Below are 15,000 nucleotides of genomic sequence, written 5' to 3'. Positions count from 1 at the left end.
ATTTCCCTTTTTTAAGTCCTGGTCCTGGGTCCACCTGCTAAAAATCAGGATGATACACTGGGCCATTTCTTTACACTCAATCATGCAAGTTTTCATATGGCATAAATTACCGGTATTACTGTCCATCGGCAGTACTATTCACTTCAAACAAACCCTTCAAGGATCCCCAACATCTTAACAGAAGACTTCTAAAAATAAGTGTAGTTGAACATTTGACATTCAAAAAACCGACACTTTGCATAATTAACCTCTATAATATTTTGTGCAATGAAACATTCAAAGCAAAGAGGACTCATTTCAAAAACAAACATCCACCTTTTCAAGTGAATCACTTTTAAACGTTCCTCTTGATGTTGTCTCCAAATCAAAGACTACTTATTCATACTTTATGCCATCAGTGGTACAAGCCTTCCTCATCACTGGAAGAGTTGTTGGTGTGGGAATTTGCTCTATCTGTTCATTCACAGTTGCACTAAGGCCTACCATTTGAAGATAAATTAATAATAATTATTATTTAAGCTACTGCTAATGTTCCTTCGTCATTACTGTATCTCACAGAAATTCTCACCTCTGACACATAAGTGTGGCCAATATTCTTCTGACTAACAGCGCATGCTACCCGGAAATCATTGCTTTAAATTCACTAGCACCATAGTGACGTATTTTTGGTGCTTTACTACCAATTGTGTTGTTCAAGGATTCATTGGCCTGGCTAGATCCAAGGGGTGCAAATTTATCTGCATTTTTAACAAAGTTAGCCATGACTTCCTCTAATTCCTCTTTTAGCTTCTCCCCTTGCAGATCTTTCCCATGTGGCAGTGAACTGTGATGGAAGCTTATTAAAGGGATCTTTTAAAAATCCACACCAGCTAATGCTACAGTGCTGATCGTGCTTGCCAAATGCATGGGGGACAATGGCTTTCAGATCTTTCTTGAGACCTTCTGTGTTATTTCTGTTTTGCACCAATGCATACCCAAAGCATTTTGAAAAGTACTCTATAACCTTGGCACTGAGCTGCCCCTTGAACTGTGATTGTATGGCAGACAGGTGACTTGTGAATGACGTCTTTGCATGGTTGATGTCTGACCACTTTTCCACATGATGGGAAACTTGTTCCTTCACCGTTTTGATTGTCGCTGAGTCATCATCTCCCACAAGTATCTTCACCTCAGCATTATGCTAACTGCTGCATTCTTGAGAGAACTCAACACCTACAGCAACAACAAAGCAGTCAGGAGAACATTAAGTCAATCGTGAGTGATGAACTCAGGTAACTTGCAAGAACAAGTTATTCCAAGTTTAATAAATACCATATGTGTGAGCTGAGCTGGAGAAGGCAAACGGCATCTTAGAGAAGGCTTACAATATGACAGCAAAAAAAGTTCCAGGATATAAGACAAGGAAAGTTAAGCCATGGATCAGTAAAGAATCGTGGGACCTGATTGAGCAGAGGAAAGAGATAAAACTAAAACTTGATGGAACCAATTCCGTGAGACTGAATGAAAAGAGGCGAATAGAATACAATGCCAAAGACTGAGAAGTGAAGAGGCAAATACGCAGGGACAAGAGGAATTGGTCAGAAGGGATAGCAAGAGAAGAAGAGGAAGCAGCAAATATGCAATACATGAAGACTCTTACAGCTTAACTAAAACGATCTGCAACTATAAACCACGGCAGAACACAGTAGTCAACGACAGAAATGGTAATGCCTTAATCAGCAATGAGGATAGAAGGAAGCGGTGGAGAGGGCATTTTATGGAGACACTCAATAGGGAGGAGCCAGCCTACCCGATCAATGAAGAAGATAAAGAACAGCAGGACATAGCTGACATAGACACGGAACCCGTGAGCAAAGCTGAGATAAGAAGGGCAATAAAGAGTCTTAAGAATGGTAAAGCCCCTGGTGAAGATATGATAACAGCAGAACTGCTGAAAGCAGACCTTGAATTTACAATTGACAGAGTGAAAGAACTTATAGATACGATCTGAAGTCTGGAAAAGGTCCCAATTAAATGGAAGAGGAGACTTATTATTAAGATACCAAAGAAAGGGAACTTAAGGGAGTGTAAGGACGGGCGGGGAGTGTCTCTCCTACCAGTTGTAAGCAAGATATTGGGAAGAATTATAATTGACCGCATTCACATAGGGATTGACCACAGGCTCCGTAAGGAACAGGCTGGATTTAGATCTGGTAGAGGGACGACGAGCAAATTTTCATCTTACGCAATATATTAGAGCAAGTGAATGAGTGGCAGGCAACTCTCTATGTCAATTTCGTAGATTTCGAGAAGGCGTTTGACTCAGTACACAGAAACGGCTTATGGATGATAATGAACCAGTATGGTATCCCACAGAAGATCATCAACATCGTTAAAGCGCTGTACGATGGCTTTGAATGTGCTGTTGTCGAGGAAGATGCAACCTAAGAATGGTTTGAACTAACGACTGGTGTCAAGCAAGGATGTACAATGTCTGGCTTTCTTTTCCTGCTCATTATAGACTGGGTAATGAGGCATACTGTGAATGACCTAGCGTTGGAAGATGTAGAGAAGTTTAACTATCTAGGAGCCACAGTATGTAAACAAGGGGGCGGTGAAGAAGACATCAAAACTAGGCTAAGGAAAGCGAGAGGGGCGTTTGTGAAGATAAATCGAGTATGGAATTCTAGCAGTGTGTCGAGCAAAACGAAGTTCAGGCTATACGAAACATTGGTCAAAGCAGTTCTCATGGATGGTTACGAAACATGGAAAATGAACTAAGGTGATCCTAAGAAAATCGATGTGTTTCAGTACCGATGCCTGAGAAGGATAATGAAGATTAAATGGCAAGACAAGATTAGTAATAGAGAGCTACTGGAAAGGGCTAACATGGAGAGGTTGAGTGAACAGGTAAGAAGAAGGAGATGGCGATTCATTGGACACACCCTCAGACAGCAACCTGACAATGACTGTGTTACAGCCCTGACATGGACCCCAGAGGGAAAGAGAATCTAAGGTTTCGGGTTATGCGATCTGGTTCAACTGAAACAATACAAGCATCTGCCATATGACGTTTTGCTCGAGATACTCGGCTAAAACACAACAGTGAAACCGCTCATGATTTATAGAAAAGAAACACATTTTAGCAACAGGCACTCTTCACAACGCAGAGTTACACCGTATTAATGATAAAAACCAAACGTTCACTAGTCTCAGCAAGGACAAAGCACGACAAGAGTAAAAGCAGATGGAGACCAAAGCACGGGTGCAGTAAAGAGTAAAGATGGCGACCAAAGTACGGGTGCAGTGTATTGAAAAGTGTAGGTAGCGAGCCTATGGCTTGAGAGCCAAGACCACTTTCCTTGTACCAGCTTCTATTGCATTGTACTTATTATTAGTTTGTTGTGTTTCTAACTTGAACACAGTGCGCCTATTCCTATCGTGTCATGGCTGGTTATTTCAAATCTCCCATGTCCAGTCAATAGTTGCTAAGCTTTTGTAGTACATGTTCCTTTTAGTATGTAACTTTTGACGGCGTCTTCGTTCTACAACTGTATTAATCTTGGAGATCTTTTGGCTTTCTTCACTAAAGAATTTATGAGTTTGACTACATATGATTCCGATCAACGCAACAACATTTCAGTGTCAGTGTACTTTTAATAGCCATTCAACTTATATTACTGTTATTATTATCGTTATCAAAAGCAATCAGCCCTGCGGCTCAATCCGTCTAAAAGGTGGCTCCAAATCAAGTGGCAGAGTGGAGATTTTCTACAATGGTCATTGGAGCACAATTTGCGACGACGCGTGAGATATGAACGATGCGAGTGTAATATGCAGACAGCTTGGTTTCCCTCGTGCTTCTGCAGCGTACCATGGTTCCTACTATGGTCGAGGTACTGGTTTTATGTGGATGGATGACGTAGCTTGCTCAGGCAGTTAGGCACACATCTACGATTGCAGAAATGCCAGTGTGGATTGTTGCTGGATTCGTCTAGCTGATGGTGGAGCTAACTATGGCCTCGTTGACGTTTATCATGATGGACAATGGGGAACAGTGTGTGATGATCACTGGGATACCAATGATGCCTGCGTAGCGTATCGCCAGCTCGGTCTCTCCGAAGCTACTCGTCAGTACCAAAGTGCACATTATGGTCAGGGATCAGGTCCGATCTCGTTAGATGATTTGGGCTGCGCTGATTGTGAAGCTTCCCTATCTTCCTGTAGCCATAGAGAAGGGGAAATTCACAATTGCGGTCACGGTGAAGATGCAAGCGTAGTTTGTTATTAGAGCGGTATCCAATTTGAGCGTCGAAAGTAATTAACGAATTGCTTTGGTTTTGCATTACTTCACTCAGTGATTAGTTCAAAGTTCTCGCGCCACTTTTTCAACCAATCAGAAGTGAAACCAAAACCAATCGTGGCTCGTGCGTGCACATTTTCCCACGCTATGTGTCGGCTACGAGTAATTACTTCGACTTTTGATTGGTTTACTAAATTGTCTCCGTCCTCTTTGATTGGCCAAAGTAATTACTTTGATTTTACAACACTCGATTTAAACTCGCTCTAACTATCGCAGTTAGCAAATACGTACTGTTCTTTCCGCATTATTTTAAAATATTAATGAGTTAGTCTCCTAAATTTCATCCTCTATTGTGATATCATATTTGTAGCGAGATGACACCTTTGGTCTCCGTTGTGAGAATAAATAAGAGAATAAAATGACCCTCTCCCGCCCGAGCACTTGTCCTTTCCAGGTTCGTCCTTGCATACCGTGGTTGCGCCCGCAGTGCACGCGGCAGTCAAAATTTTAGTGTCCTAACGTAAGTGTTACGTTTCATGTGTGCCTAAATGACGTAGTTTAAAATGAACCGATCATGAGTATTTTACCTTTTTTTTCCCCCCCAAGTTAAACAAATAAAAATGCAATATTAAAATTGTTTTGACCTGTTCTAATACTTGGCAAGAGATTTCTGGGTTAAGTTCGACGAAGAACAAGCTATTTAGTGTATAATTTCTCAGCCAGAGTCTTGCCTTGCGAAAATAAGCCGGAGAGTTGCCGGACGCGGGTAACCCGGTTTTGGCGCCAAACTTAAAGTTTAAAGCCCAAAAATGTTTCAGATTTTTAATTTGTTATCTGTGGGTTATTGATGTGGTCTCCAGAGAGAAAAGTTCCCACATTTAAATGCCTTTCGTGTGAACATTTCATTCTATTGTAGCAATAATTTGTATAATTATTACCGAACTTTCACCGATCGCCGTCCCCAACCAAAACCGTCGCTAAACTGCACGGAGACCACCGATTTATTTCTAGACAAGGACTTAAGCCCCTGCCAACGGAAAGCCAGAGAGGGAAAGATCTGAAGTTCTCGTACAAATGCACTTTGCACTGGAGGAAGGTTTCAACAAACTCCTCCAAAGCTGAGTCCTGTCGGCGAAGTCTTCCTCTGCCGAATAAGTCCGTAACTATCTCAGTCCACCTTGAATAAAATCTTAAATCCGCTTTACTAATCCAATCCATATTATTGCAAATATTCACCGTATAAAGATGTTGTAATATAATCTAAAATTCATGTATATAAATGAAGAGATCGATAGGCTAGGACTGAATGTCGATATCGAAGACGATCAACTGAAATTTCAATATTTTGTATCTAACCAATCAGAGAGCTCACAATTGCTATGGCGTCAGGACACTAAAATTTTTCCGGCCCGCTTAATGCTGATTGGTCAATTCAAATTTCAGGCGCGACAGCGGTATGCAAGGGTGTGGTTAAGTTACCCAGCATTTGAATGAAAGCGAGACTGGAATTAATCTTGTTATGCAAAAGACCTCATTGCTACTGTTTTAAAAAACTAGGTTGATTTACAGAAAACAAGCGACCGGGATTCGTGTTAGACCAAGGTCAGCTCTAGCCTTTGTTTTTCTTGCTTTCTTGTTTGTTTTGTTTTCCTTTTTCTTTCGTCATACAGTTAAACACCTCTCTCTTGTGTGTTATTATGAACCAGACGGGATGAGCCAAGAAACGTTGTTCTTCACAAAGTTAACATTTGTTGCAACTCAGAGCGCAGTTTTCGTTCATGAAATCTGGATTTTGTGTGCATTCTCCATTTTGAGCCCAACTTTTACAATGCTTGTTTTTGTTCTTGCAACCTAGAAGAAATAATTTGCGTGAATAATAAAATTAACATTATATCCAGATAAGGGACGATTTGTATGGATTGCGTGCTAACAGCATAAGATTTGGGGTTCAAATGTCTTTGGTCATAGAGATGGTTATGCGCTAGTTTATTGAGACCGAATTTACGAAGATTACCTTGAGAACTTATAACGCAGTTATGGAGATTTTCTTCAAATATACATATTTATTGTATGGCAAGCAATTCTGGGGCTAAATAGAGCACTCTGATTGGCTGGTTTTCGGTCAGGATTTTACAGTACGGACTATTGCCATAGACACTCTGTTTCCTTATTTTTTCTCTCCCCTGGCAAATTCAAGTTGAGCGAAACACGCGAGACTTTTAAAGGGCGGAAATTTAATTTTGTCATCACAACAGTACAATTATAGCAAGTAAAATTTAGTTCACTTGTAAAAGGTTCACCGATGGAAGGCGAAGATTACGAACATTCACTAAGCGAAGAAGTGTCCGATCGCTCAAACAAACGTTGCCATGTAACTGAAACAACTTAGTAACCTCAATTGCTCGGGACGTCGACCCTACTGGGAAATATTGGCTCTCGGTCGTTTCTGCCACAACCTTGGGCCAATATTCCCCAGTACGGCCCTTGCGCTCGGTTAGTAAGAGGTCATTATACACATTATATCGATCGATAAAGACAAGCTTTCCCCTTGCCACGTCATTTTTCGTTTCCGCCATGAAATTTAAGTGGTCGTCAGTAATTGCAATAAATTGCAGTGCTCGAAATTAAAAAAAAAAAAAAAAAAAAGAAAGAAAGAAAAGTTGCGGAAAGCTAAGCTAGAAACGAATAGGAAACAGCATAGTACAAACAACACCAATCCACGGCTTGCAGTACCTCACGCACGCACACAACCATATCAGCGCGCGGTTGGTGTAGTTGTGTGCTTACTTAACATGCCGTTGGAGAACGGTGGACTGTTTCGCCAGTTTCCAGCCAACGACAAACTGCATGTATAATGTGGAGCTGACGCTTGAAAGGGTGCAGTTAAGGCCAAAAATACATTCTTTGAAATCCTTTCTATGTTGGTGAGGCCTATTAAAGCCAAAACAGCTGTCCATGGCTGCCACTACCGGGTAATAAGGCTGTGCGAATGCGTAAGGTACTGGCTGCCTTGGGCAAGTGTGAGTTTTGTGCCTTATTCAAAAGGTGAAGCTCTCGATTAGGTCGTACAGAGATGGTTTGTGTTAGGCTTAGCCACAAGTTGCTCGACAACGTTTTGGCAACTTTTGACTTTTTGAGCAATTTTTGGCAATTTTTACCACTTTTGAGCATATTGAGCATATTGATGTTTTTGTCACCTTTGTTTTTTAGCAAAAAATAGCTAGAAAGTTGTTCGAACGCCTGGCTAATTAACGTTTTAGTAGAGCAAGCGAAGCAGAATGCTCTGATAGTCCACTGACCCATTTTACCACGTCGGTGCAATTGGGGTCCTGTAGCTTTAGGCCAGCGGTATCGCATCGAAGACCACATTTTCCATAATTGTGGCCACGAATTGTGAACTCATCAAAGGAAGAAATTTATCTAATTCCGAGATCTACTAGAAACTGAAAACCTTATCAGAGAGGCAAAAAGGAAGGGAACGAATATAAGTGAGCCAACACTTTTATGGTTCATGAGATTTATCCAGCCTCCCTAGAGAATGTGTTTTCTTGTTTTAGTTGCACAATGGGAAAGAATATACGATTTCAGGCCTATGCTCCTTTAAATAGAACGGCCAGAATTTCCAGCATCTCAGTAAGGAAATTTAACATAATGTAATCTAAATATTGACACATTCGACTGAAAGTTGCAATTGGTATACCTATTCGAGAATTTAAGAACTAGAGCTTTGCGTCGCAATTTGATGTCTTCTCTCGTTAGTCGTTCAGCCATGGAATGCGAATTGCAAAGCGATGATATGATTCAGTTCAGAGAAAGTTGTTTGTAGGTAATTTAGTTTAACTGATATTTACGATCCATTTTATAAGTTATATTGAAGAAAGGAATACCGATATCTCATGCTCGATTTAATAACTAAGGAGAAAAAAAATTATACTCGTGCTTGCTGCAACTTGAATCACCAAATTGAGTGATGTGCTGAACTGGGAAAAAAAATCAATAATTAACTTATTTGGAAACAAAATATCATTTTAGTTATTATCGAGTTACTTTCAAATACGGGAATAAAAAAATATCGGGTAATTTTACCCTTACGGAATATAGTTATAGCTACGAACGAACGAACCAAAACCATCAACGCATATACGAGAACTACTAGTCATTTGAGAAAAAAGATCTTGTTTAAGGTCGGCATTTTTAGTCTCTTTTTAGTTGTCTGGAAAACGCTTTACAGCTGTTATCACAAAGAAAATGAAAACGCTGCCCTTGCTCTTGATTTTTGTTGCCACTTGTCAAATTGTCGTTAGAACAAACTCTCAACAATGTCCTGCATTTGGATCTGAGGAGTCCATCTTGGGATGGATGTTGCAAGGACACAACTATCAAACAATGATGGCCAATATTGGACTTCATTGCCTTTCGGCCTGCCTCAAGGATGATTGTTGCCAAAGCTTCAACTTTGTGATGTCTCTCCAAATGTGCGAATTCAGTGATCGTACCAAAGAAGCCAGACCTGAGGATTTTATTCCAGATGCAGACAGATATTATTTCAGAAAATACATAAAGAGAGGTAAGTGGAATTTTAGAAGGTTTGTTGCAAGAAAGGACTGCTAAAGCAAACATAAAGAAATGATACAAGTTTCTCAATTTCAGCCCAATTAGGCTCCATCTCTGAACTAGCAGACGAGTCCTGTAAGGAAATTAAGATGAGTGAAGGACGAGTCTCCAACGGTAAATACTGGATGTCTTCAATAAAGCCAGGGATTCCAGTACTTGCATTTTGCGATATGAAAAGCGAAGGTGAGAACTGATAACTTCTTACTTCTTTTATTTCCTCCTCCCTCTCCTTCTTCATCTCTACCCCCGCGTCAGGCCTGATTCATCTACATTTTCATCTTCCTCTCCATCTAGAACCCCATCTTCATCTTAATCCTCATTTTTTTTTTTATTTTCCGTTTTCATCAGAATTCCTTCCTCCAACATTTTCTACATACTTATGACTGTTATATTTACCTGGCCATATTTCTATCTTCATCGGCAACTGCATCCGCCTCATCTTTTTCACCTCCACTTTTCTTTGCTTAACCTCGTCCGTATTCTCTTTTCTGCAGCAACCCCTTTAGCTGTCTCGTCCTCCACCACTTTCTCTTCTTTTACGTTTTAATGGTTCCCTCGAAGCAAAAATAAATTTGGTAAGGGAGGGGGATGGGGAGGGGGTGTTGGTAAGCAGATGGACTGCATGCTAATTGCAGTTAAATTAAAGTTGTTCCTTTACCTTGTAGACGTTGATGAATGCACTGCTTCTTCATCCGTGTGTCATGAAAATGCTGCATGCAACAACACTCTTGGTTCCTACCAGTGCACTTGCAAGCGCGGATACGCTGGGGACGGAAAAATCTGCAGAGATAATTTAAATAAGCACATACGGTGTGAGCATTACTATAGCCGCAGTATTGACGAGACCCTTCCCCAACTTCATGGGAACCTTTTACTCTCAGTCAAAGGGTACTAGCAAGTCGAACGCGATCACGCGTCCAGTTTCGTACAAAGGCACTGTCCTAAACTGTTTGAACTGCAACTGTTGTTGTTTAAAGCCGTTAGAGCCCACGCAAGGCTGACCTTCTTTTTTCCTTCTGGCGTTTCTCTGGCATTGCATTTGATCGAGTTGACCCAATCGGTTGGCTCAGTTACCTCCCCAATAATATCGTCTGCGGGCATGTTTTCTAACTCTTCACGTTTGTGTCGATTTGTCACGATTAGTGTGAGACAGGAAATTACTAATCACCAGCCTCAACAAAGCCACGTACAGCTTTCACTCATGTCTAGAGGCAGACTGTATTTTACTTGCCCGTGCATGGGGCACCACCTGGGACTTAAAGGGTCAAACTGAGATCTTTTTCTTGCTCGTTAAGCCCTACATAAAAGATGGGTTATGATCATTTCATAGTTGTAGGCATTCGATTTTTAAAAAAAGCCCTGTCATATAAATTCTGACTATGATTGACAAAGTCAAAAGCCATCTCACTGAAATCTATAAGGTGTGGGTTTGAAGATCGACCGCACGTTAATCGCGCCTAACGTTTTTCCTGTTATAGGATAAAAGTTGTTTGGCAACGAGCGAAAAGACAATTGAAAAATGCGAGTCTTAGGTAGGACTCAGACGTACGTCCTCCGTAGCACTGGCGTTCTCTTGTTCATTCTGTTACCCTTACATTGTTGCTGCGCATGCAAGTTGTGTTTCACTTTACAAATAAAGGCTCATTGACTGCATAATTTTTACCTTGTTAGCATTAGTATTGACAGCACTAAGTTAATAGAATATTTGAATTATTAAACAGGTCGCGTTTAAATTCCACTGCTCTGACGGGAGCTTTCGTGAATGCGTTAAGGATGCAATTTATGACATTTTATGAAATCGGATAAAATAAATTTCCGTTTCTGAGGTTCAAAAAAGTTCAATTTTAAGCGAACACGCCTGGAGAAAAGAGAAGTTCTGTACAACACGAATTTGAATCACACATTTCTTGAGCGAGTTTGACTGTATCCAAACATCCTCGGTACACTGTATTTTTATACAGTATTTTGCTGTGTTTTATTTTAATTAAAATAGACTAGGAGACGCCATCACTTAAAGCAAAACTCACTGGGTCGGGTTTGGAGATTGATCGCATGTTACTGTACTCGCGGTTAAAGTTGTTCCTTTATGTTGTAGATGTTGATGAATGCACTGCTTCTTCACCTGTGTGTCATGTGAATGCTACATGCAACAACGCTATTGGCTCCTACCAGTGCACGTGCAAGCCCGGATACGCTGGGGACGGAAAAGCTTGCAGAGGTAAGACCACCAAATGCAGCTCAATCTGACAAACATTTTCGACAAGTAAGAAGGGAGTGACTGAAATATACATGTAGAGTAAGAGGTAGTTACAGTAAACGTTTTGGAATATTACGTCATTGTAATGACTTTTATCTTTATCTGTTTCCATCTTCATTTTCCTCATCTTTTTAACTGAATTCCTTCTTTTTTTAACTCTTTCGAACTCATTTTTGTCTTTCAATCCAGTGAATTTCCTTTTCCTTTTTTGCTCTCTTTCTCTTTCGCCACCACTTTCGTTTCGCTTTCCTTATCCTGTTGGACTTCAGCGTGGGGAGGGTTTGAAAATTGACCAACATATGCACATTGCGTTATCTATATGTAATGGTTTTTGTCTTTCTACGAGACATGTCTCTGGTCTCCCTGCTCCTTTTTATTTATTTTTTTATTTTTTTTAATTTTTTTTAATTTTACGGATGTTCCCTTGTTTATTCTGTCACCCTTACATTGTTGCTGCGCAAGTTTTGTTAAGAAAAAAAAAGGCTCATTGACTGCATAATTTTTACCTTGTTATATCGTTAGTATTGACAGCACTAAGTTTATAGAACATTTAAATTATTAAACAGTGTGCATTAAAATTATTCTGCTGTGACCGGAGCTGTCGTGATTGCGTTACGGATGGGATTTGTGACATTTTATGAAATCAGATATATTTTGGAGTAGTTCTCAAATGACTGTCGAAAGTAATTACCCGATTGCAATTGCTACGCTTGGTGATTGGTTTAAAAATCTCGCCCCAGTCTATCAACCAATGAGACGGAAAACGAAAACCAATTACGACTTGCAAGCGCAATTTTTGCCGTGCCTTAAGGAAGTTACATTGAACTGCTACGAATTTGGATTGTTTCATTGCGCTGTTTGTATCTGTTGTGGATGATGGAAGAAATTACTTTGGTATTTCTTTTACGATACTCATTTGAAAACAGCACAAATTTCTGTGTCCCACTTTTTTGTCATCATTATCATCGACCTCGTTATCATAAGCAACCATTTTATCCCTTTTATTTTGCAGTATTTTGATTTTCTAGGTTTATTTATTTATTTTCTTTTGATATTTAACTTGTTCCATAAGATGCGCCTCCGCACATTGTTCCTTCGTCTTCGGAGTTATAAAACAAAATTATTATTATATTAAACACCAATTTTGTCAATGTACCTTTTCTCCGCCTCCGCAGAAACAACGGTGACTGTATCATACTCTTGCTCAAGTAATTTGCTTGTCCTTGACGTCAGCAATACAAGCGGAATAATACGATCAAACTACAAACGAGTCCAGTCAACGTACAACAGCAATATGGATTGTTTCTGGAATTTTTCTTCAAACGCCAAGCTTCATCTTACCTTCTTCCGGTTTCAAACGCAAAGTGGATATGATTTCGTCACCGTGTACGCTGGGAACTCATCGTCCTCCCCTTTGCTTGGGAGATTCAGGGGAAGTTCTGTTCCTTCGCCTATCACGAGTTCTTCAAATCAACTCTGCGTTCGCTTTACATCCAATAACGTAACTCAATACAGTGGATTTGTCGCACGTTACGCAGGTATTGCTCCAAACGTACATAGAACTAATAGCTGTACAGAGCCGCAAATTAATCGCATCCACTGAACTGATGTATACCTTCACATTCTGACGAAATTTAGGATGCAGGAATGGACTGGTGGTGTTAAAATTCGCCTGTTAGCAATTCGGATGGTTGGCGCCATAGTGGATTGAGTCCGTTAGTTCGCTGCTCTGCTCGGACAGGCTTTTTGTGTTTCTTTGCTTGTTTATTGTTCAGTATGTTTTGGGACGTGGGGTTGGAAGGGGGGGGGGGGGGGAGGCTTCTTCACGTTGCTGTCGATTTGACACGATTGGTGTGAGACAGGAAATTACCAATCAAAAGAATTAGCTTCACCAATCAGCCACCAAGTCCAAATAATACTTTTACTTTTTCTTCTCCAAGCACTGATAGGGGACGGCTTTTCGGCATTCTACCATTAGCAGCAAAGATGTGTTAGTACCATACATATTTATCGAAAGCAGGGGTCAGAACGCAGTTCCTAACAGCAAAAAGCACAACAAAAATCTAGGGACAGCACGACGAACACAGACACAAGCAAGTTAGGATATGGCAAAGCACGGTAGAAGTAGGCGCTCCGTATTAGACAGAGTAATATAGTGGTGGCACGCCAATCAAATGAGGTCAGGCAAATTGTATTCGCAAAGGAATCATCAAAGGTTTTGGGTAATGATACCTGGTTCAACTGAAACAATACGAGTATATGCCATACGACATTTTTCTCGTGATACTCGACTAAAAACACAACAGTGAAACCACTAATGATCACATGACAGGCTAAATCTTGTTAATCCATCAACTGAACAAGCGTTCGGTATAGAAAACAACCATATGTTAGCAAAAGGCACTCTTCACAAGGCAGAGTTACACCGTATTAACGATCAAAACCGAAAGGCCACAGGGCCTATCGAGGGTAAACATCACGACAGGAGTAAAGTTGGCGACCACTGTGCGGGGGCAGTGTATTGAAAAGTGTAGCTAGCGAGTCAAAGGGGGCGTGGGAGCCACCACCTCTTTCCTTGTACCTGCTTATATTGCATTGTACCCATTATTAGTTTGTTGCTGTTTCTGTTTCTAACTTGAACACGGTGCGCCTATTCCTCTCTTGCCATGCCTGGTTGTTTCAAATCTCCTATGCCCAGTCAATAGTATCTAAGTTTTTGTAGTACGCGTTCCTTTCAGGATGTAACTTTTGACGGTGACTTGTTCTGCAACTGTGTAAATCTTGGAGATCTTTTGGCTTCCTTCACTAAAGAATTAATGAGCTTGACTACATATGATTTCGACCGTATTTCAATGTCAGTGTACTTCTGATAGCCATTCAACTTATATTATTGTTATTATTATCCTTATCTAAAGCAATCAGCCCTGGCTCAATCCGTCTAAAGGGTGGCTCCAAATCAAGTGGCAGAGTAGAGATTTTCTACAACGGTCAGTGGGGTACAATTTGCGACGACACTTGGGATATTAACGATGCGAGAGTAATATGCAGACAGCTTGAATTCCCTGGTGCTTCTGCAGCGTACAATGGTTCTTACCATGGTCCAGGTATTGGTCCTATTTGGATAGATGACGTAGCTTGCTCAGGCAGCGAGGCACACATCTACGATTGCAGGAATCGAGGATGGGGTGTCCATGACTACACTCACAGCAGAGATGCCAGTGTAAAGTGTTCCTGGACTCGTCTAGCTGATGGCGGAGCTAACTATAGCCGCGTTGAAGTTTATCATGACGGACAATGGGGCACAGTGTGTGATGATCACTGGGATATGAATGACACCAGCGTAGCGTGTCGCCAGCTCGGTTTCTCCGGAGCTACCCGTCAGTACCAAAGTGCATATTATGGCCAAGGATCAGGTCCGATCTGGTTAGATGATGTGCACTGCGCTGGTGGAAAAGCTTCCCTATCTTTCTGTAGCCATAATGGATGGGAAATTCACAACTGCGTTCACGGTGAAGATGCAAGCGTGGTTTGTTATTAACTCTTTCACTTAGCAATTACTTAATGCTTCATTTCACATAATTTCAAAATATTAATAAGTTAGTGTCCTAATTATCATCCTTTATTATGATATCATATTTGTAGCGATGACATCTTTGGTCTCCGTTGTGAGTGTTACGAAGCGAGAAAATAAACTAATAATGCAATGAAAACAGTGGAAGAAGGCCAAAGCGGAGCGACAGAAATGGAAATCTAAAGGTAAGATCATCTCATTTCGAGTAAATGAAGTTGTTCTGTCACACTTTGGTCCTTTTATTCCTACTCTTCCTTTACAAGGCATTGTTAACAA

The 15,000-nt window shown here is 40.7% G+C and overlaps 2 protein-coding genes and 1 pseudogene across 2 annotated transcripts in view; 2 read left to right on the top strand and 1 right to left on the bottom strand.

The window, feature by feature from the left end:
* Positions 1–1,348, bottom strand: part of LOC138002665 (protein PML-like) — a 2,212-nt gene extending 864 nt beyond the window's left edge. The window contains exon 1 of the mRNA XM_068848665.1: positions 1,312–1,348. Coding sequence (XP_068704766.1) covers positions 1,312–1,348 — 37 coding nt within the window. The remainder of the gene's footprint in view (positions 1–1,311) is intronic.
* Positions 1,349–8,530: 7,182 nt separating this feature from the next.
* LOC138002664 (PE-PGRS family protein PE_PGRS47-like) overlaps positions 8,531–15,000 on the top strand; it is a 47,994-nt pseudogene continuing 41,524 nt past the window's right edge.
* On the top strand, positions 12,403–14,691 carry LOC138004458 (neurotrypsin-like). Its single transcript, XM_068850979.1, has 2 exons — positions 12,403–12,691; positions 14,069–14,691. The coding sequence occupies exons 1-2, from the start codon at positions 12,448–12,450 to the stop codon at positions 14,689–14,691; spliced, it is 867 nt and encodes a 288-aa protein (XP_068707080.1). The 5' UTR covers positions 12,403–12,447.

This window comes from Montipora foliosa, chromosome 5, assembly GCF_036669935.1.
Source record: "Montipora foliosa isolate CH-2021 chromosome 5, ASM3666993v2, whole genome shotgun sequence".
NCBI classification, from domain to species: domain Eukaryota; kingdom Metazoa; phylum Cnidaria; class Anthozoa; order Scleractinia; family Acroporidae; genus Montipora; species Montipora foliosa.
The sequence above is the reverse complement of the archived record's forward strand: the minus strand, read 5'-3'. Positions and strand labels throughout refer to the sequence as shown.